The following is a 27,845-nucleotide window of genomic DNA, read 5'->3' on the forward strand; positions in this document are numbered from 1 at the left end:
AAACTACCTATATCAACATTGCCCTATATCACAAACCATCAGTTGTTCCCAGGGCCAAAATAATTTGTTTTATAAATGTCTGGGTTTGGGATCATTTTTTGTCATATATTGGCAGCAGTTCACATTTACTACATAGGAATTTTAGCACTGAACACATTTAAACCCATATCTACATTCCCACTTCCCTCTGTGATGTAGTGCATATTTTCATACTGTTCTCAACATTTTCCTATGAACTCATCAAGTTGATTTATCCAAAACTGCCACAGAGCCAAGGGAAGATCTACTCAATACTTTTTTCTTCTTTGTCAACTAATCATGTCCCTTAGCGAAACAGAATTTTCTCTTTTGACCTTTATAGGTTTGTTAAATGTAAAGAAATTTTAACCTTACGGAAATAGAACAACTTTAACATCAATTCCTTTATTAGATTCTGATTTTTGGCTTCCAGACAACTGAACACTTTGAGACTATTCTGGATATTTCTTTTAAGTCTTTACACAGTCTGACTTCCTCTGCTTAATTACTGAGCAATCCTTTATACTCTAATTAAGAAACAGTAGATTAAAACTATGACTCCCTACAACCAGTTTTTTTCCTTCCATCAGATTAAAATTAAATGTTCTTGCTACCCAATTTTTACATCTTTCTTGGAGACAGGAACTGAATAACTCCTGTAAGAAACTTTCTATTCTTAGTAATGATCTTAGTGCAAAAGGCAAGTTTTAAAAATAAAGAGATAAAAAGTGTTGAAACTTTTCATTGATTCTGGGGATAATGTAAGAATTTTATTATTAAAGAGAGCTTATAATAGCCCAAGAAATTATGTTGACAGCCTGAGAAGGTGGGTAACAATTCACACGGCTAGTAAAAGAACAAACTTTGTACACTGGTAAATCCATAAGACTAACTTGGATTCCTGCAGCTCCTTTCATACCAAAGTGACTTCAGAATACATTGAAAAATGACGAGATTACTGATGTAGGTTCCCAAGTGAATTCATTTGGCACAGCTGACCTTGACTGTGAATTCGTCTAACTCTGATACATCAACTAAATTCTCTCATCCCTGCTATCTTCATTTCTCAAATTCTGTGCTGGTTACTAATGTTGAGATGTCCTGAGTACTTAATAATAATAAAACTGACCTATGGTAAGTAATTATATGTATGAAGATACAAACTTTCCCATAATCCTATGGTATCCACCATCACTGCCTTCCCCATTGAGATTCTAATTTGCGTTGACAATCTTCAATAGTATAAATGGTAGTTTCATGATCAGTAATGAATTTCTTCGTAAGAAAGAAAGTTTCTTTAAAATATTTTACATTTCCTGGAAGGCACAGCATTCTATAATATATTACCCCAAAATATTAGACTCATTGGCCAAGTAAATAGAAGACTAAGTATTGGATTTGCAAGAAGGCAGATTAACTAGAAAACAGTATAAAATGGAATTGGTAACATTTCAGGCTTAGGAAAGCTTGGGTCCATACTGCATATTATTTCCAACCAGCTATAAATTCACAGTGATGTACTGTATTAGAAATGAAAGCTTTCCTCTAATAAGTCTATGAAACTGATTCCAAATACATAAACAACATATGTACTATAAGAGGTGAAATTTACTACAATACACTTCAAAAATAATAACCAGACTTGTCTTAAACCTGGCTTCTCAGCTAAAATTTCACCCAGGAAAAGCAGTTGTATATTTCACATGTTTCACAAGGCAAGAGAGCTGAGGGAATCTGTGAGGAGATACCAATTCCAATGTCACCGTTGCTGTGAAATATTCTGTAGGCAACCCTTAGCCCATCAACTCTGGGCATATGTAGGAGTCTATGCCTTGGGTAGAAAAATGGAAGGGGGTTCTTAGTAATTCTCTCTTTCCTTTCTATTTCAAAATTAAAGTAGCCAGAGGAGGTATGTATTGTAACAAGAAGGCATCTCACCTCACAACTGGACTCAAAGGAAAATATAATTTACCCAAGGAGACATGATACCTTTTACTAAACTTACTGACACCTCATAGAGGCTGCAAAGAGCAATGGTTATTTTTGTAAATGTAACCAGATAGCAAAATATTTTGATGTACTTTGGTATATTTGGTTCAATGAGAACCTCTAAGAAAGCAGAGGTACTTTCTTCTGGTTCAAATAACAATCTAAGATATATAATTAAATCAATAACACAAACATCGCCATCCCCTTTTCCAGGCTCACCTCTCAGAACCCCCAATCCTCCAAGCCTCCTATTTCATGCCCCATCTACACTGAACTTGCAGTTCTTTGAGCTTTCCACACTTTCTCTCTTGGCTCCCAACCCTATACATGCTGATCTCACTGTCTGTAATACTCTTTTCTCTCCTCTTTGCCTGTATATGCCTTCTTGTTTTTCATGTCTTACATTAAATGTCACTTCCTCCAGGAAGCCTTCCAAGATCCTTCCACACTAGGTTAGGCATCTGTGGAGTTTAAGGGAAGGTGTCGGGAAACAACACTCTCCTTCCCCAGCAAGTTTGGATTTAACTGAGAGCTAAGCTAAGGAATCAAGCAAATGGAAATCAAAATACCTTCCTTTTCCCTCATGAAAGCCAACTTGGAGAACTCAACTTTCATCTGCAGACAAGTGGGCTTGCTGAGATTTCAGTGCTGAATTAGACACTTACCCACCAGTCATAGGGACAGCTGGACAACTGCAGAACTTCCCAGAGGGGACTCTTCCTATGAAATATATAGCACCAAGGGTCACAGAATGTGCGTTTTCTGAAAGCAGGTTGACTTGCAGAGAAAAAGAGAAAGGGAGAAGGACTGAGCTATGCTTATCCCAAAGAGGAGTGGGAAGAGAAGCCAGGAATGTTACTCCTGGGCAAGAGAGCTAAGAGCAATGGAAACGGAGCCTGTGAGTAGAACTCCCTCCTCGTGAAAAAAGGGGAATAAAGGTTCTTCCCCAACACAATGTCCTGCTGGAGCAGCCCCTCACAGCCCTCGGTCACACTGCATAAGACGGCGTGTTAGTTGCCTGTGTTCCCTACCGGACCATCAAGCCCACAAAGTCATTAAGGACCATGGCTGTTTTGCTCACCAGTTACCTCAGGGCACAGAGCAGGCACTTGCCACATACGCACACACCCCGAAAGAACGGATCAGTCAGTTAACAACACATTCCTCTGTTCATCCCAGAGGAAATCTTCTACTGCTAACATTGAGATGGAACAGTTACCTGAATAAGGACAAGTGAGCGAGTTGTCATGCCTAGGGCTCTTCAGATAGGTTGGTGGGGATAATCTAAGACCTTTAAAAGCCTGTAGAAAAGACAAGACTATAGCTGAGTCTTATTTTACGGGAACAGTGCTGAGTCTCAGATTGGTTATGCTCTTGATTTGTGGCTGAGGCACAGGACAAAGCAGAAGAAGTGGAGAGGGGAGGCGGGGGAGGTAATACGGGGAAAAGGATTGATGCTCAAAAGGCATCAGACATATGGTTAGCCGAGAAGACACCAACTCGCAACTTAATATTTTTAAATATTCCAAACCAGTTAAAAATTGTTAGCAGGGAAGCTCTATTTCTATTTGGCAACACACACAAAATCTCAAGTTACACGTCCTCGGTTCTCCAGGAGCTCTAGAACAGCTTTACAAGCAGCTGGTTAACGGGCAGGGAGTAAACACTAACAAGAACTGGCAAAGATGTGGTACAACTGGAACCCTCACACAGCACTGGTAGGAATGAAAAACGGTGCAGCTGCTCTGCAAAACAGTCTGGCAGTTCCTCAAAAGTTAAACACAGTGTTACTGTATGACCCAGACGCGCCACTCTTAGGTACACCCATGAGAACTGAAAATATATTTCCATGCAAAAACTTGTATATGAATGCTTATATAGCAGCATTATTCATAATAGCTCTACTGGCAACAACCCAAATGTCCATTAGCAGTGAGTGGATAAACAAAATGTGGTATGTCCATACAATGGAATATTATTCAGCAATAAAAAGAAGTGAAGTACTGATACATGCTACAATATGGATAAACTTTGAAAAGATTATGCTAAGTGAAAGAAGCCAGTCACAAAGGATCACATATTACATGATTCCATTTATACGAAATGTCCAGAATAGGCAAATTCACAGAAATAGACAGGAGATTGGTTAGCAGTTGCCAGGGGATGGTAGAGTTGGGGAGGAATGAAGAGTGATGGTTACTGGGTAAGGGAGCTGCTTTTGGGGGTGATGAAAATGTTCTAAAATTTATTATAGTGACAGTTGCACAAGCCATTGAATTGTATACTTCAATTAGTGAATTATATGGTTTGTGAATTGTCTCTCAATAAAGCTGTTATTAAAAAAAAATAGTCTGGTTGTGGGACTGGGTCCTCCAGAAACCACCGCATCCTGAAATTGGAATGAGTCTGATTCCACTTCCTATGGCAGAGAGCCTGCTGGAGAACAAGGCGCTCCTTGCTGCCCACCTTCTTTCAAGATTCACATGGTGACCTGCCATCCAGGCTTGCTTTATTTATGAGATGGTAAGGCTGCAGTAAGCAATTCTGAAAGCAACCTACTTGGTATCACTTTTAAAAACATCAAATGAGTAAGTCATCAAAAGAGGCAAAGGAAACGAGCTTTCGACAACCGGCTCTGATGCGATGCTTCCCAACAGATATGGAGGCAAAATGACCTGCAAGCTAGGACCCATACTGGCTCGCTCACAGCAGGCAGATTGGCTTTCAAGAAAAGGAAAATCCTCGGATATCTGCTTAGGGTGTTGTGCCCAGAAAATGCCTGAGTTATCTCCCATCCCTCTCGCTGCACTAGGATGTGAGGTGAAAGCTCCTACTAGGTGCCCAGCCTTTTTAAAGAACCCTATCAGAGAGACAGGGTTACCCCCATTTTATAGGCAAGGAAATAAACTCAAATTCTAACAGAAACCGTCTTAAAGGAAGTTACCCTAGGTTGCAGAGTGGTCTGACTCCACAGGCCATGCACTCTCTGCCTCCCCCTATGGCCCCCCGCTCCTCTGCGTGAGCAGAGGCAGAGCTGCTTCTGCGACTACTCATGAGAACCCAGGGTAGACGTTTCCAGTGGCTCTGAGCCCCCTCCCTTGCCCCAGGACACCCTTGGCAGTTGGATGGATCTGTGGTCTAAGTCCCTGAAGTTAGGAATAGACAGAAATCCATCCGTCACTCACCAGAACAGATACAAACCTCAAGATAATTTGTTTTCCAATGGTTTCGCCTTAAAGTTCTGGTTTGGCATTGCCTTTTTAAGAAGTAACAGCTGTAGGCAATTTTCACACAGAATAAAGACATCAATAAGGCAGAGAGTAGAATTTTCTCCCTTATGAATAATAGAACAATGAGCTGTCTTCAAGATGTACACGGAGCTGCCACCACACAGGCTCTGGCTTAGGTCTCATTTGGGGAGTCTGATAGAATACAATTCAAAGGACCATGGATGTGGATGCTTTGAGGGTATAGCTCTGCCTGTCAGCTCCACTACCACCAAGGAGGCCTTCATTTATCAGCAACATCTGTCTCCTTAGGTTGACTTTTGGTTTTAAAGTACTTAAGTGGGAAATAAAATCAAGCCTGTCAATGCATCATCATTGCCCTTCTTGATACCATCATGTTGATGATTCACTGCCCCTCCCTGGGAGAGGATTATGTGTCTTCCACCCACTGCAAGGACCTCAGGCTTGGTCATACGACTTCTGGTGCCAGCCTCTACAGAAAAATGATACATCCTTACACTGTGAACTCAGGAGTGGCCATGTGATTTGCGTTGGCCAAAGAAATGTGGGCAGAAGTGACATTTCCAAGCGTAAGCTTAGAGCCTGCTGGCAGTTCACCATGATTCTCCTCTTCCACCAGGCCTGAGTCTCAGCGAGAAGGCACCGAGGAGCAGAACCACAGTGAACATGTAGCATTAGCAGGAGGGAACCTCTGCTGTTGTAACCACTGAGGTTTTGCTATCACAGGATAAACTAGCTTAAGATGACTGAGACAGCCATTAACATTGATCCCCTCCACTTCTCTTCTCACCTTCAATTACTCCTCACAACTCACCTTCTCCAGAAAGTCTTCCCCGACCACCCTCCTCATCACTGTGTCCTACACTCCACAACACATTTACACACAATCTATGCAGAGGGGGGTTGTGCTTCTTCCTCTGGTGGCACTATACCTTTATTGGTCCCCTTTTGCTACAGAAACTGTCAGCTCTTTGGGAGCAGGTTCTAGTTTTCTATTTTGAATCTCCTCATTAACACCTAGAACAGAGTTCTGCATGCAGTGGAGATGGAAGAGGGTAAAGATTCCTTAAACAGTGAAAATATTCAACATCATAAAGTATAATCATTCTTCCAAGAGTCATCTCTTCTTTTTCCCAACCAATTCTGGTTGGTAATAGGCCCATTAATCCACTCAGGAGACCAGAAGTCAAACATCAGCTTCATATACTCTTTCATACTGGCTTAGCTTATAAAATAAGCTTACAGGTGACTTCTGGTCTAGAAGCACTGGAGTAACATCATCAGATGTTATCCCTAGAGGGCAGTGACACAGCCCGCATTACTTTCTTGACCTAAGAGTCATGCAAAACAATAGCACTCGCTCTAGTATCTGTTGAGAAATAGAAATGGTCTGATCAGAACTAACTCCACCACAAAATGCCAGTGCTGATCAAGGGAGGACAGGCGACTCATATGACACTTACTGAGCACCTAATAAGGGCTAGGCATTGGGCCATTCCCACTATGTATTATTCTCATTTAAGCATCACTTCGAACTAGGAAGAGGTATTATTTTTTTCTCCATTTTCCAGAAAACAGGCTCAGAAAAGTCGTATACTTTTTCCCTATTTATATAGATAATAAACTCTTAACAGTAATTTGAACCAAGGTCTTCCTAATCCCCATGCTGGTGCCCTTTAAACTATGCCATAATATCCTCTGAAACACAGAATGGAAAGAAACACTGCTTCGGAAATGCTAGAAAAGCTTAGTTGAAGAGAGCACTACATCTCCTGATGAATGGGTCCTACAACAGATACATCTCTCACTTCAGTGTAGTGGACTCTAAAATACGACAGTATCTATAGAGCTTCCCACAACAGTTATTACTGTAATCCTATCATTAGTCTAAATAATTATATTGTACTTAAGTAATAAAGTCTTTCATCAAAAGATCAAGGACAGGAGGGGTAGTGTGACTAATTTTTAAAAAGACATTAACACTGTACACTGGCAGTGGGGGTGGAGGAAGCAGTGGGGAATCCCAGGGGGTGTGCAACGGATGAGGGAATTATCTATGCACACAAGCACGGACGCCGGTGGGGACGGGGAGGAATTAGAAAAGGCAATTTAGGCGCAGTACTGCCACATTATTTGAAGACCTGAAGATCTGAATCCCTCCACTTAAAGCACAAGCAAAGCCTTTTGATGTAGTAATGCTACCCTATCCTCTTCTGTCTCCTTCTCCACAGGCTCAGTGCTGACGGTGGGGTGCAGGGATAAGGGACAGATGGGGCCATTTCACTGAAGAAGGACAAGCCCATGGCTAACCAAACCAAACCATCCACATCCTCTCCTCTCCCTCCTGGCCCCTGGCCACTCCAGGATGGAAGCCTGGGACTCACCACCAGCTCACTGAACATGACGTCCAGCTCCTCCACAGGGGGCATGGGCAGCGCTGGCTCCATGGTCTGAAGCGCAAAGTTGCTATCGTTTCGCAGCCGATATGTGATTTCTGGGTGATCATTCTTTCGGAAACAGCAAAAGAGGAATGAAATCCCCCGTCCACCTCTCTTCCTTGGGGCCATGGCTGAATTCTGTTCTATCTCTTGGAGTGACTAAACTCTGCAAAAAGAGGATATGACATCGTTAAGTGTGCAAAAATGAATAAAAGAGTTTTTCTTTAAGTCACATCAATTCAAGAACGAGCTCCCTGAGCTGAAGGCAATGCCAATACCCTATAGGGCACAGAAAGGACAACCCCAAGAGGGTCTGAGTCCAGTCAGGAACAGAGCACATGCCTGTTCACTTGTCAGATGCTTCCTGTGACCAACTACTGAGCAAACGGTACAACCCCAGCGTTAACGACACATTTCTCAGAATGTAGCCCTGTCGTTAAGTGACGCATGACTTACATGTATTTATGAATATATGTAAGAAAGGGTTAATAGCAGCAACCTCCAAAATAAAAATAGGAAACTGGAGAACTATTCCTTTTCACTTTATATCTTTTTGAATTTGTACCATAAAAATACATTTTTAATGATTGTATAGGTTTTTTTTAAGTATTAAAAAAACTACATGTATTGCCTTGGAAAAGTTTCCAACTTATACTGTCAAATGAAAAAAGTCAAAGAATAATGTGTATAACATTATGCCATAATGTCTTTTTAAGACAATCTCACACAAAAACCTAAATCGTTTACACGTAAATGCATAGCAAAAGGCATGGAAAGATACAACGCAAATTCCTAACTCTGAGAGAGGAAGGAGACTAGGAAAAAGAAGAAAGGAAACATTCTTTTCAAGCTATTGTTCTTTTTATAATGAGCACATATTCATGTATAACTCATGTAGATTTTCAATTTTTAAAAAGGAGATGGGGTTGAAGGAAAAAAACAAGTGGGGTGTGAACTGGCCCTTCATGAGTTGGAAGTGCAGAGGAGAAATGCATCTGTGCAAGGAAGATGGTGGGAACGAAGGTGTGAATTTGAGGGAAGGTCCTGGGGAGTCAGACTAGAGAGGCAAGCTGGTGTGGAGGAGCTAAGAGCCAGCCTGATAAGGCTGAATTTATGCCACTGGCAACTGGGAGTCACATTTAGAAGCCTCCCCTACTCTTCGGGAGGGGAGGGGAGAGGAAAGGGGAGGAGGGGGCGGAGGGGGGGAGGAAGGAAGGGAGGGAGGGAGGGAGGAAGGGAGGGAGGGAGGAGGGAAGGAAGGAAGGGAGGGAGGAAGGAAGGAAGGAAGGAAGATGTAGTTGGGTCTTGATTGCTCTCATTTTTTAGAGCTGTGGGCAGGTGACCTTGCTGGAGAAGCTACAATGAATGCTGAGCATACTCAGAGAAAGCAGACTGCAGATCACCAGACGACGTAACTAGTGTCACCATCCTGACACACTCAGCATGTGTTGAGAGACAGTGCTAACACTAGAGCAGGCACTTCCTGAAAGGGAAGAGAAGGCCGAGGGGAGGCAGAGGCCCACATCTATCCTTGAACTGCTTTCTAGGTAGGCCTGTTTCTAGGTAGGCCGCTACCTAGAAACAGGATCAGAGCTGTGTTATCCTCAAGGCTGAATTTAAAACCAATGGGTGGAAGCTATAGGGAGACTAAGGAAGAACTTACTAACGTCTACAGTCGGGGCAGGATGGAGGTGAAGAGTTCCTGGCTCTTGTCTTCAGACTCGAGTTCCCGGTTAGAAATGCCTAGGGTATAAAGTACACCTACTAGGAGATGGGAGATGGGGGAGAGATCAGAGATTTTCAGTAGGTGCTGATTTGAGCTTCTCACTTCAGCTTCAATTCCAGCAGCTCTGCTTTTATCTATTTTGTATATTGAAATATTAGGTATCAACCTTATGTTATAAAAACCTCCAGTGGCTACTCACTGCAATTATAAGAATATGAAAGGCCATCCAACAGCCTCCAAGGGTCTCCGTGATCTGGCCCCTGCCTGCCTCTCCACCTCACTATGTAGCACTCTTCGTATAAGTCACTGTACTTCAACAACACTGGCCATGCTGGCCCCTGCCTCAGGGCCTTTGCATCAGCTATGTCTTCGACTGGCATGTTTTGGCCCACATCTGTGCATGGCTGATTCTTCTTCATCATTAAGGCCTCAGCTCGAATTTCACTTTCTCAGAGAGGCCATCCCCAAGCAGTGTGTCTGCGGAAGTCCTCTTTCCCACTCCAGTCATACTCTTCCCTTGACCCTGTATGGCATTCTTCATGGTAGTCAACACTATCTGAAATTATCCTATATGATTATTTCATGGGGGCAGGGCCCCTGCATATATTGTTCATTGCTGTCCCCAGCACATGATAGTACATGAGACACATGAACATGGGATGCTCACATATTTACTGAATGAATATTGGGCTTTTACATAAAATCTCATTTAAACAAAGGACTTTACTTCAAAAGAATTTAAAACTATGGGACATGGTGATGAAAGTCAAGGGAACCTTAAGCTTTATCTGTAAGATTTTAAGTTTTTAAAGAAAAAAACATATTCATATATTATTTATACAATTAAATATAAGAGTATACACACAGACGAGAGACTGGAAGCAAGTGTGTCAACGTATAACAATGGTTAATTCTGCATAGTGAGGAAATGGGTGTCTTCTTTGAACTTTGGTTTTGTTCTTAAGGTTTAAAAGGAAAACCCAACTTAACAACTTATGGCATCTCTTCCAAATCAGAGAATCCAATTCCAAAATTTGTCACAAATTTCTTGATTTTGTAATTCATACAATGATGCAAACTCAGGTAAAAGTTCTCAGAAATAACTATGATTTGCAAACACTTCTCGAGTCAAGCTCTCCACTCACTTTAAGGGATAGTCGTCTCTGAAAGCTGGCAACTGGAAGTCTTTGGGATGGGAAGGGAGGGGAAATGTTGAGAGCAGGGTGTCCCTCATGGAGCCCTACATGATAATCTGAGACATCCATTATCCCATTAAGTTGAAGCATATATCTCCTGGCCTAGAGGGTACTTGTGCAAGGTCACAGGAGACATACGTAGCACCTGGAGTTCCTTTGGCAAATGTGTATTAATACCTACATATATACCAGGCACAACAGTAAGCACACAAGGATACAGAAATGAATGGGCCACTAGGAGCTTATAATATGGTGGGAGAGAGCAGTGCACCAAATAGTTATCATAGAGGTAATATGGCATATCATACCACTAAGTGCTATATAATGGAGCAAGAAGTATGTAGTGGAGAATCTGGGACTGGTCCTTGATGGATGAGGAGAGCTTTGATGGATTATACAAAGAGGACATTTAGGCAGAGGGAACAGTGCAAGCAAAGGCATGATGTGGGAAGGGGCACGGAGCACATAGGGAATGCGTGGTGGTATCACACTGGTTGTGTGGATATCACCATCTTCCCCTAGCAGAGCCCTGGGGCTCTCATCTCCTGCTCAAAACCACAAAGTCTCCCCAGTACCATTCTAAGTTGGCTTTCAGTGCCCCATCAAATCAGATCCAACTCAACTTTTCTGTCTTTTCTATTTCCTTGGAAGTATCCTATACTTTAGCCAACAGACCATTTTTCATGCCCCCTAAACATCTTGCACTCCTCTCATCATCCATTCAAGTGGTCCACTCATTCCTTCTGCCCTTGTCTCTGCAAACATTCTCCCCACCTTGACGGTACTGATCTTGAGAGTACTCAGTATGGGGAGCTGATCCACTGCTGGTGGTAGCTGAAATGTGGTTCAACATTTCTGAAGGGCAATTTACCAAAGCCTTAAAATAGTCATAACTTTTGACCTAGTAAAGGTACGACTATTTCTGCTTCTGGAAATATATCCTAAAGAAATATTCAGAGATACTATCAAAGATGTCACAAAAGTTTTCAAAGCATTATCTATGATAGCAAATAAATGAAGGCATAAAATAAGCGCTACTAATAGAGGACTAAAGAAAAAGGGTAAATAAATTATGGTACAACTAGATGACAGACCACCGAGCAGTCCTTTGTAAAAGAATATTTAATGACACACAAATATTTATGATATATAAAATAAAGAATATGTGTACAACGTCCCGTTTATGTTAGAAAAAAATTTACACACATGAGCAGGAAGAAAAGACAAGGGAAGTGTACCAAAATGTGAGCAGCCATTAGCTCGTGTCAGATGTATGGATCACTTTAAAGAGGAAAAATGAAGAACTCTTTTGTTACTTTCCAAGTTTTATCACAATAAAGACATATTACTTTCATAATTAATAAAATGAGATGAGATTTTAAAAAAGCACTTTATATGATTATTTGTTTATATGACAGAGGGGGGAAATGTGTACGCAAAAATGTTCCTATCAAAAATATCCAAGTTATGGTGATCTATACACCAGCTTCTCAAACTATCTGTGGTGAAGGACTGTTTTCCCTCCAATCTGTTAGAAACTATTTTTGTAAACTATAGTGCAAACATCTCAGCAAAGTCAAATTGCTGTAAGAATTTCTCTGTGTGCAATTCTTGTACACTTTGTTAACCAGCACGGGTAGGCAGCAATACCAATGATATGCACCAGGAGACGGGAGTTAAGATTTAGCTCATTAAAATATAACTGTCAATATTTGTCTCCAGTGTGTGTCCTCAGGGCAGGAACCACAGCCCACTCAGTAGCCAGGCCAGCATCCTGCATATCCTGTCACTCGACCATCAGTAAACTGCAGAGAGATTGCTCAGGGACCACGGTCAAGGTCTGATGACTGCACGCACATGTGTGCCTATGGGGTAGGGAGGCAGTGTTCAGGCTGCTGGGAGATGAGGGCAAGAAAACAAAGCAGGCAAAGGCCAGCTCATGGAGGGTCCTACAGTCCATGCTCAGCCTCCAAGCTCATTCCCAGGCAGTTTTTCTAACCTACCCTACTGAATGTGGTCTGGGCCCTCTTAGCATTTTGTGACCCCCATGATGCACTGCCAACAATTACAGTAATTTGTGGTCTGGGTCTTCCTTCCCCCATTGAAGACTCAACTCCAGGAGGAAAAGTGCCCACGGCATGTGTCACTTAGTGCCTTGCACATATAGGAGTATGACCAAAGTATTTGGGAAATGAATAAAGAGAGCAATTGCTTTACTTTTGCATCTTACAAGTTGCTTCACTTAAACCCAACTTATATTATATTCTGGCTGTATCAAGGAGGGGCGCAGAGGAAATGCTAAGATCTAAAAAATCAGTAGAAAGTATTTTTCAAGTCTTAAAAAAATGCCAACAGTTCTATAAACAAAAGAATATAAGGGCCTTGGCTAGTTTCTAAGATGGGTAATAAGATACAGAGCCTATTACATTTAAGAACCTAATTGAAATCATTTTAATAAGGACAAAATATTGCCTTTGACAGGTGATTTGTGTTTAAAAGCCTCAGTAAAGCCCACAGGCCAAGTTTTTACGCTGGCTGCTCTGTGGAACCCCAAATACCTGGTCCTCCATTAAACCCATCCTTAAACTGTAGATGATGGCAAAGCTTTGAGATTACCAACAAGAAACCATTTCTAATACGCATATTTGTAACTTCCCTGTTCAGAGCCCAGTCTCCTAGAGATTAGACCAAAATAGGAAGCAAAAGTAATCATCTCTCTTGACCCCTCAGTAGCAGTAGACACTCTGGCCGGCCCTCCTTAACTGCTCTAGCACTTCACTAATGAGCGATTCCAACAACTGCCGGTGTACGTGATTTTAGCAATCACATTCACACCCATCACTTCATTCCGTCATCCTTATTTCATAGATGAGACTTCAGAGGAGACTTGAGAGGAAGCGGGGCACTTAGGTAGAGAGAAGTTGGAGAGAGACTTGATTTGCTGGTGAAGGTAAAGATATGTTGATTCAGAGAAGCCTAACTGGTTGGGGGTGGGGCAAGGAAGCCTGGCAGAGGTGAGGGGACCTGCTTGCTTAATCCAGCTGGAATCCAGTCCCCGCCCTCTGCAACCTCAAGACCACAACCCTAGTTCAGCCTCCCCTCATCTCTCAACTGAATGACTACAACAGTTGCTTAATTCTTCTCCCTGACCCTTGATTCCTCAGTCTAAGGGTTGACAAATCTTTTCTGTAAAGGGTCAGATAGTGAATATTTTAGGTTTTGTGGGCTACTAAGCCTCTGTCACAAGTCCTCGACCCTGCCATTTTATCATGAAAGCAACCACAGACATCTATGAACATGGGCATGCCTGTGTGCCAATAAAACTTTATTTGTGAACGCTAAAATTTGAATTGCATATATCTTTCTCATGTCACAAAGTATTATTCTTTTCTTAATTTGTTTTATCACTTAAAAATGTAAAAAACATTTTTAGCTTCTGGACTATACAAAAATAGATGGTGTGCCCATGTTGGCCCACGGATTGAGCGCTGCTGACAGCTGCTCTAGTCCATTATATTCATCCACTTAATTCATTAAGTCAAATGTTTATACCCATCATGTGCCAAACACTATGGTAGGCACTCAGGAAAGAGGGATGAAAATCCTCATTTCAATGTAGCCTCAGGAAGCTTATTTGCTTTAGAAAAGGCAGAAAAAAATCAAGTAAACTAAAACATCATTATAGATTTCGGTTAGTGTTACAGGGACACAAGAAGAATGCACAAGAAAACAGTGGTGGCGGTGGTGGTGGTGGGCGGGGACAGCTACTTCCAGTAGTGTGATCCAGGAAGGCCTCTCTAGAGAGGGGGCATTTAAGCTGAGTCTGAAGCACTTAAGGATCAATGGGACTAGCCCTGCAAAGTGTCGGGGAAGAGGCTCCCAGGCAGCGGGAGGGAGTGTGTGCAGAAGCCCAGAGCAGGTGGGGAACTTGGCATGTACGAGCCAGGGAGGGAAGACCAGCGTGGCTGGAGCAGAGTGAGTAACGGGAGTGTTAAGAGAGATGAGGCTACAGAGGACAAAGGCCCAGACCCCAGAGCCTCGTACAACGGAGTGAGGAGTCTGGGGTTTATTCTCAGCACATCATAAATCTGATTGTGTCACTCAGCTCTGCAGTGTCTCCTGGATACAGTCCAACTTTCCAGCCTGGACCACAAGACCTTCCATGGCCTGGCCCTTGTCTACTTCATTTTCTACCCTCATCTCCCAACACCCTGAACACTGAGCACCCACATGCCCCGCACACACGTGTGAACGCAGTCACCAGACCTTGACAGGAGTCACACTTCTGAGCCCATACTCTGCAGTCCCCTCAGCCTAGGGTGCTCTTTTCCTTCATTACCTGACCATCTTCCACTCACCATTGAAAACTCGCTCAAATACTGCTGCTTTTATGAGACTTAAGTTTCCCAGAGATGGTCACATTTCTTTCCACACCCCTAGCACCACATATACTGTTGAATGTTTTTTGGTTTTGTGAATTTTTAAAAAAAATTCATGTCCATTTCCTCCACTAGACTATAAGATCCTGAAGACAGGGACTAGGTTTCATTTAGTCCCTGGCACACGATATTCTCAATAAGTATTTGTTAAATGCAGAAGCAGAAACGCCTAAGTGAACAGATGGTCTCATCTCTGACCTTCAGGGAGTATGACTGGGTGTTCTTCCCATAGTTGCCTGCAGATCTATTTTTCATAACTGCCAAAACATTTGAAGTCAATCAGATCACCAAATTCTCCTTAGACACTTGTCAAGCTTTTTGATGCTGAGAGTAGACTCACAAACAGACCTCAGCCTCCGGGTATCTGCAGCTTCCCTGGAGCAAGGAGATTCTTTCTGGCTGAACTAGCTGGTGCTTGGTTTTTCCACCCATCCTCAAGTAAGCTCCATTAGAAATAGACCCAGAGATAGAATCTTTCAGACTTTTCCCCATTCCTTACATTCAGTGAACACTTTGCCCAAGAAAGTATTCACTTACTCAGCTATTATAGCTGAGCCTCCTCAACAGGCCAGACACAGTGTTAGGTGCTCGAGATGCAGAGGAAGAAAACATAGATTCAGGGAGATCACAGCCTAGTGAGCACATTTAGGGAGCAGCAAATTTGGTCTTTATGTCCAATGCAGAGGAACTGCACAGTTACTGAAACCAGGGCCTATGTTTCCCAATCTTGGCCCCATTTTAATCAGATCAGCCTAAGGGAAAGGACTAACTCCACCAAGACAGCTGGGCCCTCAAGCAGAACACATCTCCTAATCTCAGCTTCTGGCATTGTTGCAGGGAGAAAGAAGTCACTTCTGGGACATCCAAAATGTAATCCATCTATAACATTACAGATGACTATTGCTATGCCGTGCACAAGGAAGCAATTAAAAAGCTACTTAAGATTCTGGAGCAGGTGCATTTTGCTTAGCAAAGAATATGAAATTTAATCCATCTGTGGCCTAGTTCAGATGGATTAAATACTGCTCTTTAACAAAATAAACAAGACTCTCCATGTGGTAACAGTCAAAAAATGAGGGCCAAATTTTAGACAATATAGATGATGATGATCATTATGATCAAAACATTGGAGAACAACTTATAGTCCACAAGAAAATCCTCGTTAACACTTTTCCTTTGATAATGCCAAGTCACAGTATACATGTGATATGTAAAGTTTGTTTTCCACAAAGCAACACACAATCAGTACCTAATATGTGAGGAAAACTGAAGGTCGTGTTGACAAAATAGATTTGCATGATACACACATCATTTCGATGTGTGGCAGCAGGGTCTTCTGGCACACATTTATAAGATGGCTGTCCAGATGGAGGGATAGGCTCGCCGGCTAAGTTACCAAGGTTTTCCTCCCCAAAGTGGATATAGGGGAAACAACAGCTTAGATGCTGGAGGAAGGGAGAGGAGGACAGTGAGTTCCCGCCAGCCCCCAACTTGGGTGAACAGCTGCGAGTTTCTGCGTGTATTCACCAAGCGCATGCAGTGGGGGCAAACGTGTCGTGCCCTGCTCCTATGATTTTAATCAAGATGGAGTATTTCACATTGAACTCCCCAATTATAATTTCAACACTAAAATATTGTCATTGTTTATTACAAATAGTCCCTGGAATTTCTGAAACAATGTCACAGGCATAAAAGAGGAACGAGAAAAAAAATTTACACCATAAGGGCAACTTTAAAGAGAATGGTTGGGAGACCCCTCAGTTTTAATTGCCACGCCTATTGTTTTCAAGGCTGCAGTTTACTCCACATTTTGCAATTTTCCAAAGGACCCTGACATGCAATTTGGGTTTCAACAACACGATAAGGTTAATCCAAACTCTCTTATCAAGAAGAATGTGAAAGGAAAAAATTTGCTTTGCATCTTTCCTTGGCCATCTCACTCCCCCCTCACATTCCTCATGTCTGGTTTCATTTCCCAAGTACACCAGACGCCAAATACTATTTGGAGCTTTAAAAAATCATGGGATACAGCCTAAAGGTTGTAGGAGAAACATTTGAAAGAGGATGTGTTTTCCCCACAAGCTTCAACATCCTCTCCACCAGGAAACGGATAGGGCGTTTCTCAGTGAGTGTGTCCAGTGGAGGGACAGCCCTTCCCACACACTTGGCCCCAAAAGGATGTTCTAATAGGGCACTTCTTGGAGTGGCTCCTGGAAATTCACCCAGCAGTCAGTCTTCTCAGCCCAGTGACTTTTCTGAACAATGTGGGCATCCCACCATCAATGGGAAAACCAAAACCCAAACATTCAAAAAAGCCACTGGCACCTTGAAAACACCTTCTGCTCCACTGCCTAAAGCAGGTCAGGAAAAGCAAAGTACACTCCCTCCTCTGTCCACTCTGCCTCCGTGTAGGCGGGGACAGGCAAAGTGGAAGCCAGAACCGGTCCCCTTCCTTCCCTACTTCCTCCCCAGATAAGAGAGGAGGGAACCTAGTGAAGCCCTTGCATACCCTCAAGCCAGACCAAGCCTCAACCAGCACATAATTAAGTCTTTCTCCAAGTCAGACTCCTGCCAGGAAACACGCCCTCCTCACGTAAAGGGCAAAAGAGCAGACCTCCAGGTTTCACCCTAAAAAGCTGGCAACGACTTCCCTGTCATGACTCAAAACTTTAACCACTGACTTAGAGCATAAATCCTTAAAGCCAATAGAACACAGTTCTCGAGTTAGGAAGTTTGTGCTGTTCACGTGACAGAAACCAGTCTGGAAGCCAGGACATCTCGTCTTGATCATCTGGGAGAAAAGCCAAACCAAAAGTGTCATTGGAGCTCCCCACCAAAGAAAGCACAGCCCTGCCAGAGCGCCTATGCCCTTGAGCCTGCTGACCTTTGCTGGTCTGTGAGTTAAGTCAATAAACACATTTAAGCTGAAAGAAATGCAAATCATTTTCCCCTTTTGGGTTTCCACCTTCAATGCCTCTTAAGAGATCCACTCAGATTGTACAAAGACATATTTAAATGAGCGGGTTACACAAACTTAGAAAGCTACGACCCAATGGCCAGCTTTGTCACATCCAAGCTCTCACCCTTCCAAAAGGCCAAGTTTTGTTCTTTAACAAACCTGGAAAAGAACGCAACTTTCTTGAGTTACCCAGCAGCTCTTTCAGAAAGGATAGGAGAGTAAGACATCACAGTCACCAGAAAACAATACTTGTGCGTTGCAAGACACCAGAAATCACCTGCTTTGGTCCTCTGCTGATCCCACTGAATTAACGTCTGTAGTTGGAGCCGTCACCATGACAGGTAAATGGGACGCCTCTTAAAATGTCTCCCCACCACAATGACCACCCTTCAGACCTTCCCAACAAGCTGCCAACGCTTTGGTGCCATCCACACAGAAAAAGCAAATGATATTAAAAGACATTGCCTAAAAAGAAATATATTCGGCTTTTTTTTTTTTTTTTTAACTTCTCACAACTGAAATAATTCTGGCAAATCCGGAGAGAGAAAAGGTTGAACAGATATATACTTAGTTTGAACAATTATGTTTTCCAGATCTTCAAGCAAAGTTTGAGTTAGAGAAGATAAACTGGAAGTACTATGGGCCAAGGACTCATGCATGATGCCGTCCTCCCAGTTATATTAAGTCCCTCTCCTCAGTGAGGCCATAAGACAGTCCCCAGGAAAAGTGAGCACAGCTACTGATCCTCACAGCCCCCATACCAGATGCAGTTCAATCTTACTCTTTCTCAAATATTCAGCCCCCATACCAGCTGCTATTCAATCTTACTCTTTCTCAAATATTATCACTACATTCTATCATCAAGGCATTTTATTGCCAAATAGATACAATTTTTATTTCTACCCAGGCCTCTACGGAGAATAAAGTCTATTGGCATCCCAGGGAAACTTGGTTTTCCAGACTGAAAATAAAGAAATACAAGCTTGCTTAGAGGGCTTTATATGTGCATGTTTACTGAAAGCAAATTTTAAAACTCACTAATTACCTTCCTCTTTTCATGTTCTTCTGACCACTCTTATGCCAAGATTACTGTAATACAACTGCAAAAGGAGAAAATGAAACACCATGTAGAACAAAAGTTCTTGGTTAAAATTAGCCTCACTCTCTGGTAACTATTAAGAAACCCCCATCTTTCTCACGGCAAATGTCTCTGCTTTTCAGTTAGGGAAAAACTGATGAACAGACACAATATGACACAGGCAGCCGTGGAGTCGTGACCTGGGTTCAAATACCAGCTCAAACACTTCTTTCTTGGAGTGACTTTAGGAAAGACTTCAGCATCCTGAAGTCCTCTCTAAATGTTTGATGGATTTTAAGTAGACATTACAAAGGGAAGTGAAAACTACATTAAAAAGTTGGAGGGGGGATTTATATTTGTTAACTCCTGTTTGGTGGAACTATGTTGACTAGATTCCTTTCTCTGACATTCCTGTGTGTATCAGCAGAACAAATTCCTAGAATGAGCCTGGTTTAATCTCTATGGGGCAGTTGTCATCACTAAATCCAGGGCTCTGCAGGTTAGTCAGCTTATCTGCAAATTGTGGGAAATTCTCTGAGGGTTTTGGGGCAGTATGGAAAAAGCTATTTAAAAAAAAAATCTTTGCTTTCCTGTATATTTTGAAGTATTCAACAGGTTTAATATTTCAATACAACCACTTATACAAAAACTACCACATAGCATACCCAACTTAGTCACTACACAGACGCTGACATTTGCGACACTGACCAATTCCCCTTAACATTTTCCTCAGTCACTGATCTCATCTACTTATTATTCTACTTTTTACATCAGAAGGCATCTGGTCTGCCCAGGAAAGTAATTGTGAATTGATCACTAAGATAGAAAACCTACTGTAAGCCCCTGTGGCCCCCGGCTTTCACACTTTTGCCTCAGAAAGATCATTCTGAACACATGTGGACATAGCCACCATTTGCCTTTACAAATGTAAAAAATGTTCATAGAAAGCTAAGTACATGGTGATTCCTGGGTTTAAAATTACAGTGTGGTGAGTCGTTTACTAGATCCTGAGTCTCTCCACAATGCCTGCTGCTCAGAGGGGCTCATTTTGGGCCAGGCCAGCACCACACCTGTGCTCGGCTGTTCCTAATGAGTCCTGCTCATGAGGAGGCGGGGAGAAGCCACCCAGAAACAATGAGATGATGGAGCCACATTATGAAGACTGGAACTCCCTTCAAAAGAAGCACCCTGCCCTTCATAAAAATTCTACCTACAAATTTTACATAATAAATCTTCAAGAGAGGCTTATGGAAAGCCAGTAAAAGCTTCAACTGAAGGCGAGTTCACGTGTAGAAATAGGCAGTGAAGAGGCACTCCCGCCTCCACTCCTGTTTCAGGTGCTATGTGGTTCTCATAGGGGCTGCTCTTCAGGCAGAACTGCCCCAGCCCTTGGAGAGAGATGCACGTACCCTCTCATGATTAGGAGTAAAGGCACTGCTTTATCATGTCAGGACACAGAACTGAAATGACCTATAGGGCCGGCCCAGTGGTGCAAGCGGTTAAGTGCGCACGCTCCGCTGTGGCGACCCGGGGTTCGCTGGTTCGCATCCTGGGCACGCACCCCCACACCACTTGGCAAGCCATGCTGTGGTGGCATCCCATATAAAGTGGAGGAAGATGGGCATGGATGTTAGCCCAGGGCCAGTCTTCCTCAGCAAAAAAAAAAAAAAAAGAGGATTGGCAGATGTTAGCACAGGGCTGATCTTCCTCACAAAAAATAAAAATGACCTATAGAAATAAAGCTTTGATATAGGATTTCCACAATCTCCCTTCACACTGGGAACCTCCATAAGCACTTAGATATACAACCCTCCAAAATCAGAACTTTTATTTATTTATTATTTTTTGTGTGTGTGAGGAAGATTGGCCCTAAGCTACCATCTATTGCCAATCTTCCTCTTTTTGCTGAGGAAGATTGGCTCTGAGCTAACATCTGTGCCCATCTTCCTGTATTTTGCATATGGGACGCCACCACAGCATGGCTCGACGAGCAGTGCGTAGGTCTGAGCCCGAGATCCAAACCCGTGAAGCCAGGGCCACTGAAGTGGAGCACACAAACTTAACCACTACACCACCGGGCCAGTCCCCAAACTTTTATTTTTAACTGAGGGTGGGGTATAGGGAGACGAGAGAGGACGAGAGAAAGGGGGTGGGGGAGAAGACAAGAAAAAAGAATAAAACCTCGGCCCCACAATGGACAATCTAATAACATTGTGGATGGGAAAGTCAATTGTATTGCCTCAGTGGAGGGCAATCTGGCAGTGTCTATTGTTGTTTTTAATGTACTGGCCCTTTAATCCACATCTAAGAATTCTCAGATTCCATACCTAGGGATTAACCTACAGATATATTCACACATGGCCACAGAGATATATTAACAAGGACGTTCACTACAACATTGTAATAGCAAGAAAACAGGATTCATTATTCGTAATAGAGAATCATCTAAGTGTCTTTCAATAGGGGAATGTTTTAATAAATGCTGGTGCACCAAAAGTATAAAACCCAAGTTCTCAGACTCCAACGCCCAGGTTTTATTCCATACCAACTATACAGAATCTCTGGTATTGGGGGCCCAGGCATGGGTAATTTTCCCAAGTCCACAGGTGATTTCAATGTGCAGCTAAGTTTGAGAACTAGTGCTACAGAATTCTATGCCCGGGTTCAAAATATGTGCTAGGTCCGTGGATACCGACATGGAAAGATCTAACATATTCAGAGGAAAAGAAAAAAACAAAGAAATCAAGTTGCATAACAATACATCTGTATCACCATTTATGTTAAAACTAAAAACTGTAGCTATATATACACACACACCCACCATTTATGTGAATGCACAGAAATCCTTCCAGAATTGGAAGTATTAACCGTAAAGTTGCTAAAGTATTTAGCCAAATGCTTGGCACAGGGAAGATACTCAATAAATAGTGGCTATTATTTCCATGTGCGTCTACATTTTTGGAGCTTATAGGAATATTTTCACATGGATAACGAACTCTCACAAGTGCATAATGCAGATGTCCGAATTTTATTGAAACTAGAAAGTTTGCAACCCTTCTCAATAACCCTATTAAAACTCTAAGTACATACCTGAATAACTCGTTAGTCGTTATATCGATTCTTTGATTTAAAATTACAGCTTGCTTTGTGCATACTTGAAAACCATGCCCAGAAATGCAGACAGCTTCATTGTCAATATTATATTGATTTGTAGATCCACCCAAATGGCCCATTTAAAGGTTGTTCTATGTCAACCAACAAATCTAAAAACTTCAATGTAAAGCTAGATGCAACCTTGATGAACACAGAGAGGAAGAATATTCCCAAGGCTGCAGGTACCAGCTATAGGGATAACTATGTGACAAACTTTAAAAAATGTTTTGTTTTGTTTTAAATTCTGCATGTCCCAAGAAGCAATTACTGGAGAATTTCTGGTTCGCTAAATTATGTTGGAAGTTCTTCAAATGGTCACAGGGCCAGTAAGAAGAGAAGTCGAGAAATTCTATTATTTTTTCCTTTTATTTGGCTCTGTTTCAATTATACTTCTATTGCAGATCAGAAATCATAAGGGCATCACAAATATAGCCCAGAACAAGAGGCTTCAGGATACTCATCCATGGATGAAACTTAGTACTTGGTATGTTTTAAAGATATAATCAAATATATTTAAAAATTGTATTTTTATAAAGGTGAAAACAGTACAATTTTCAAAATTTTTTTGCACTGTTAGGTACTTTAAAGATTTTATTTATTTATTTTTTCCCCCTAAAGCCCCAGTAGATAGTTGTATGTCATAGCTGCACATCCTTCTAGTTGCTGTATGTGGGACTCGGCCTCAGGATGGACGGAGAAGTGGCGCCTCGGTGCACGCCCGGGATCCGAACCCGGGCCACCAGCATCGGAGCGCGTGCACTCAACCACCAAGCCACGGGGTCGGCCCAGGTACTTTAAAAAAAGCAGGGGCCGGCCCCCTGGGTTAGCAGTTAAGCGCGGGCGCTCCGCTACTGGCAGCCCTGGGCGCGCACCGACGCACCGCTTGTCGGGCCATGCTGAGGCTGCGTCCCACATACAGCAACTAGAAGGATGTGCAACTATAACACACAACTAACTACTGGGGCTTTGGGGGAAAAAAGGAGGAGGATTGGCAATAGATGTTGGCTCAGGGCCGGTCTTCCTCAGCAAAAAAGAGGAGGATTGTCATGGATGTTAGCTCAGGGCTGATCTTCCTCAGAAAAGAAAAAAAAAGAAAGAAAATACATTGCTTAAAAAAAAAAAGCATGCATAACCCATATTTCCTTGGACATTGAATGTTTGGCTACAACAACTTTAAAGTTGGTTTTCAGCAATGTTCTCTCAAGTACATGCTCCTGAGGTTCTATCTTTAAAAGGTGAAATGTTCCATTTATCAACCCTCTTCAACATGCCAGGCACTCCTTATCAATCAACAAAAATGTCACCACGCTGCTTATAGAACCATGTGAAAACAGTGATTGTATGAATTTATAAGCGTAAGAATGGTCTTTCCAGGACCAAGTTAAGATTTTATCAAGGAATTTTATGAAATTGAGGTCTGAATGCTGACAATAGTCTTGTGAGATAAGATTCTAATTACTTCCCGGCCACACCTCTCAAAAGTTTATGTAATTGAAACCCGATTCCTTCAAATATCACTAAACATTCATTGCAAACAGCTGGAAAGGAAATCAATGATTCTGAGAACTGCAAAATGATTACCAGTATACTGGTATCAGTCCCAGTGATATAAAGTCACCATTACTTTGAAGTAAATGACCATTGGAAAAGGAAAAGGAAAATGGATTTTTCTGAGATTGTTACAAGATACTAGAACATAAGTACACAGAGCTCATAGGACAATGATGACCAGGTCTGAACAAATCTGCATCAGTCAATGGGACATGTCTATCAAGCTTTGGGAAAATATTGAAGATGCCAGGAATTGTTCTGATACCTGTTGAGTTAATAGGCTCCTTTGGCAATTGAGTTCCAAGTCACTTCCAGAAATCCCAGCATGACCTGGGAAGAACTGGATAATGATGTCATTTCTGGGTGCTATGAAGCCATACAAAGACAGAGTTTTGAGAAAGTAGAAAGTGGAGGCACGTGCTCTCAGGAAAACAGAGTGTTTTCCTTTCAATATGCACTTCAAAACTGCCTAACCTGTACACTGTCAAAGCAATGCACAGACTTTGAAGATAGGGCAAGGGGTGGAGGAAGTTGTGAGAGCTGGCAGGCACGTGCCAAGGACACGATAGCATGTGTGTTGAGCAGATGAATACCATCTCTTTTCATTAAACAAAACTAACAATCAACCAAAATAAAAATCACCAGCAGCTACAAGAAAGAGTTATGTTTGCTCTTTTTTTTTTTTTGAGGAAGATCAGCCCTCAGATAACATCTGCCAATCCTCCTTTTTGCTGAGGAAGACTGTCCCTGGGCTAACATCCGTGCCCATCTTCCTCCACTTTATATGGGATACCGCCACAGCATAGCTTGACAAGCAGTGCATTGGTGCGCGCCCGGGATCCAAACTGGGGAACCCCGGGGCGCCACAGCGGAGCGCGTGCACTTAACCCCTTGCGCCACCGGCCTGCCCCAAGAGTATATTTTCTCAAGGATGACTTCTCTCCACGTGATAAATATCCTTGGGAAGTTATTCACATAGCTTAACAGTTCTGAAACAAATAGTGAAAAAAGATCTTTACTGAATTTTAATGACTATGCATGGATCACCACATTCTTGGTTTAAGCGCAAGCCAAAAAAAAAAAGTCATTCCATAGTCATCCAAAGGGAAGTGAGAAGGAAGCTGACACTCCAATGTGCCCACTCCACCCAACTCTGTAACCTTCTATGTCATCAGGTAAGAGCAGTAATTGCTTTACTGGGTAATTCAAGAAGACTAGATGCTAAAGAGACTGCCTCTCTTGCAAAATTTTTTCTAAATGGGATTAAAAAAAGCTCTGTTTAAAATTGTTACTTTGACTCATTTACTAAGCCTCGAGTAGTTGGACTGAGATTAATATTTGGACTTCGTATTCTGAGGAATAGTGTTCAACAGCCCAAGTCATCAAGTGGCCAAATATGGGAAGCCATCAATACAGGATGGGTTAAATGATTTAGGGTACCTCTGTATAATGAAATACTATATAGCCACTAAAAAGGATGAGACATCTTTTCTGATGCCCAGAGGTCTGAAGTATATAAAATAAAAAGTCCAAGTTGCATAATAAACATGGTATATCATAAATTTAAAAAGGATATACTTAAACAAAGAATTGTCTAGCATGTGATAAAATAATAGACACAAAAACCCATGAAGAGTGGCTCCTTCTGAAGAATAAAATGGAGACTGGAGAAGGAAGGGAACTCACTTGCATCTTAGTCCCTTCCATTCTAATTTTTTTTTTTTTTTAATATGGGCTTGGACCATATTTTTTTGCCTTAATTACCAAGCTGTTTCTAAAAGTTTGAAGGGTTTAGCAATATTTGTTTGTAAACTAGTCTTTAAAAATTAAATACCTTTCATTTATCAACCCTCCCCAATATGCCAGGCACTTTCAATGTGCTTTACATCCATTTGTTGTCTCAGTTAATCAAAGAGATAAGCAGTGAGTCCTTAAGTGTCTCCTTTAGTCCTCCTAGGAATACAGTCCACTGTCAATGAATATGCTCTGACCTTGGGTTTACAGAATGCTTTCATTCTGCACTTTTCCATTTCACCACACCCAACCCTGCAATTGTTAGTTCTCAAAATGAAAACAATCTGTTAAACTATAAAACATCAACATGAGCAAATACTTTTTCCTTTAAACATGATTAATTTAGAATGGGAGGGGAGAGGCAGATGATGGGATGCTACCAAACCATCTACTAAAGACAATATGTATATCAATGCAATTCCATCTTATCACCATAGCAACAGAATGCATAGCTGCTCACTTTCTTCAAAATAGTACAATTCGGAATCCCCTTAAATACACTGTATTTTTTGCTACAGAAGCAAATATTGCTATCTTTATCTTCAGAACACCTACTCTCCAGGACACAGCCCCCGGAACATTATATAAAAGACTAGATGTGTCTAATTAAGGAACTTTTTGATAGGTATTCATTGGGAAGTTTGACCCTAAAGGAATGAATTTGCTTAGTAATCTCAAAGTCCTGCTTCCTAAAGCCCAGTTCTAAAGCTACTGAAATAGTAGCACAGTGTATCCTGTTACATTCATGGCTTCTGACCCAACCTTAAATAAGCAAGTACATACAGTAATGGAAAGTTTAAATTACAAAAGGGCACCAAATGGAAGCATAACAACTGATCACAAAAGATGAAGGCAAACGTTGGTCACTATTTTTTAAAGACAGACAAGAAAATTAATGCCAAAATAAAAGGTGGTATAACAGTAAAAGAGACCTCAAAATAACAAAGTTAAGAAAGTTAGACTTTGCATTTCAAGGGAGCATTGAATCTACTTGAGGACATGACAGAAAAATGCTGAACCCGTACTTAGTCATGGTTCTACATATACACCATCACCTTTCCCCTGCGCCCACGTCTCTTTTTTTCCTCCTAAAATCATCATTTACCTTACAGGTGCCACTTTCCACTCCGTGAAAATAATCAACCAGGATGGTCTGTTTTCCTTAGGTCTCCCTCCTCTTCCTCAGCAGTAAACAGAGCCGTGGCAAATGTTCTTGCTAACCTGGCTCCTTTCATGGTTACTCCGCTTATAAATACGGCCCCACCTCACTGGGTGGTGGCATGAAAAGGGAAAAGCCAGCTCCTTTGTGGAAAAACATGCTGGTTAACAACCATACTTGCTCATACTGGAAAAGCAACCAAGAGACAGATGCCCACAGGTAATCAACCTACACACACACACACATATACACACCAGACACACACCAAACTGGTTTTTCCTCATTGGCACAATTCACAGGCAATCAAGAATCACCCCCTCCACACACACACACACACACACACACACACAAATCCCAAATTCACAATTCTGTATGTGTGATAATTTATACATTTTTATTCATTCATTCATCCATGGACCGAGTGTGTCCCACTCCCCTGTTCAGTCTTGGGACACAAGGATGAACAAAACAGATAAGGACCTTGCTCTTGCACAGCCACTTCACAGGGACGGGAGCTCTGGCTTCCCAAGCCCTCAATGTTACAGACTCTCCCCGGCTCTGTGAGAAGACAGACAGTGAGTGAGTGCGTCGAGGGAGCGGTCAGTTTTTCACCTCATCTTCAACAGGCAGGAACAAATATTCTGCTTGCTTCAAAAAGCAATTCAGTTCCCCAGTAACTTCCATGTTCCCTTGAATGGGAGCACTCAGGAGAGGAAGGAAAAGGAAGTAGAGGGTGCTGTCTATGTTCTTGAGAAACAGGGGACACAGAGCTACCCCTCGGATGCTAATGTCTGGAACTTCAAACAAGACCCGGACTTCCAGTTCCGTCCATGAAGGATTAACTACTACAGGTATTGCCCTCCCACTACACACAACAAGAAAAATAGACAATATACACGAAACTGAAAAAAGGAAATTCTAAGTGAAGTGAGCCCTACTATTGCCCCCACTTAGTCCAGACAGGAAGAGAAAACCCAAGCCAAGTTCAGGGGTCTTGCTGAGATGAGGAGTGCAAGATAAAAGTTCAGGGAGGCTGAGGCAACTAGTGCTCTGGAAATCTGCAGAGGGGTCCCCTCAAATCATCGGCTGAGCCTGTT

The 27,845-nt window shown here is 42.1% G+C and overlaps 1 protein-coding gene across 4 annotated transcripts in view; it reads right to left on the reverse strand.

Moving 5' to 3' along the window:
• Positions 1 to 27,845, reverse strand: part of DAAM1 (dishevelled associated activator of morphogenesis 1) — a 160,580-nt gene that overhangs the window by 87,773 nt on the left and 44,962 nt on the right. For 3 of the 4 annotated variants that reach the window (XM_004426204.3, XM_087448432.1, XM_014784275.2), the window contains one exon: positions 7,640 to 7,859. In XM_004426204.3, coding sequence (XP_004426261.1) covers positions 7,640 to 7,822 — 183 coding nt within the window. In that variant the 5' untranslated portion in view covers positions 7,823 to 7,859. Of the gene's footprint in view, positions 1 to 7,639; positions 7,860 to 9,356; positions 9,380 to 27,845 lie in introns of those variants that run through there. The other variant, XM_087448433.1, reaches the window with a different exon arrangement.

The sequence above is a fragment of the Ceratotherium simum genome, chromosome 24 (genome assembly GCF_057802395.1).
Source record: "Ceratotherium simum simum isolate JZ-2026a chromosome 24, ASM5780239v1, whole genome shotgun sequence".
Classification (NCBI taxonomy): Eukaryota; Metazoa; Chordata; class Mammalia; order Perissodactyla; family Rhinocerotidae; genus Ceratotherium; species Ceratotherium simum.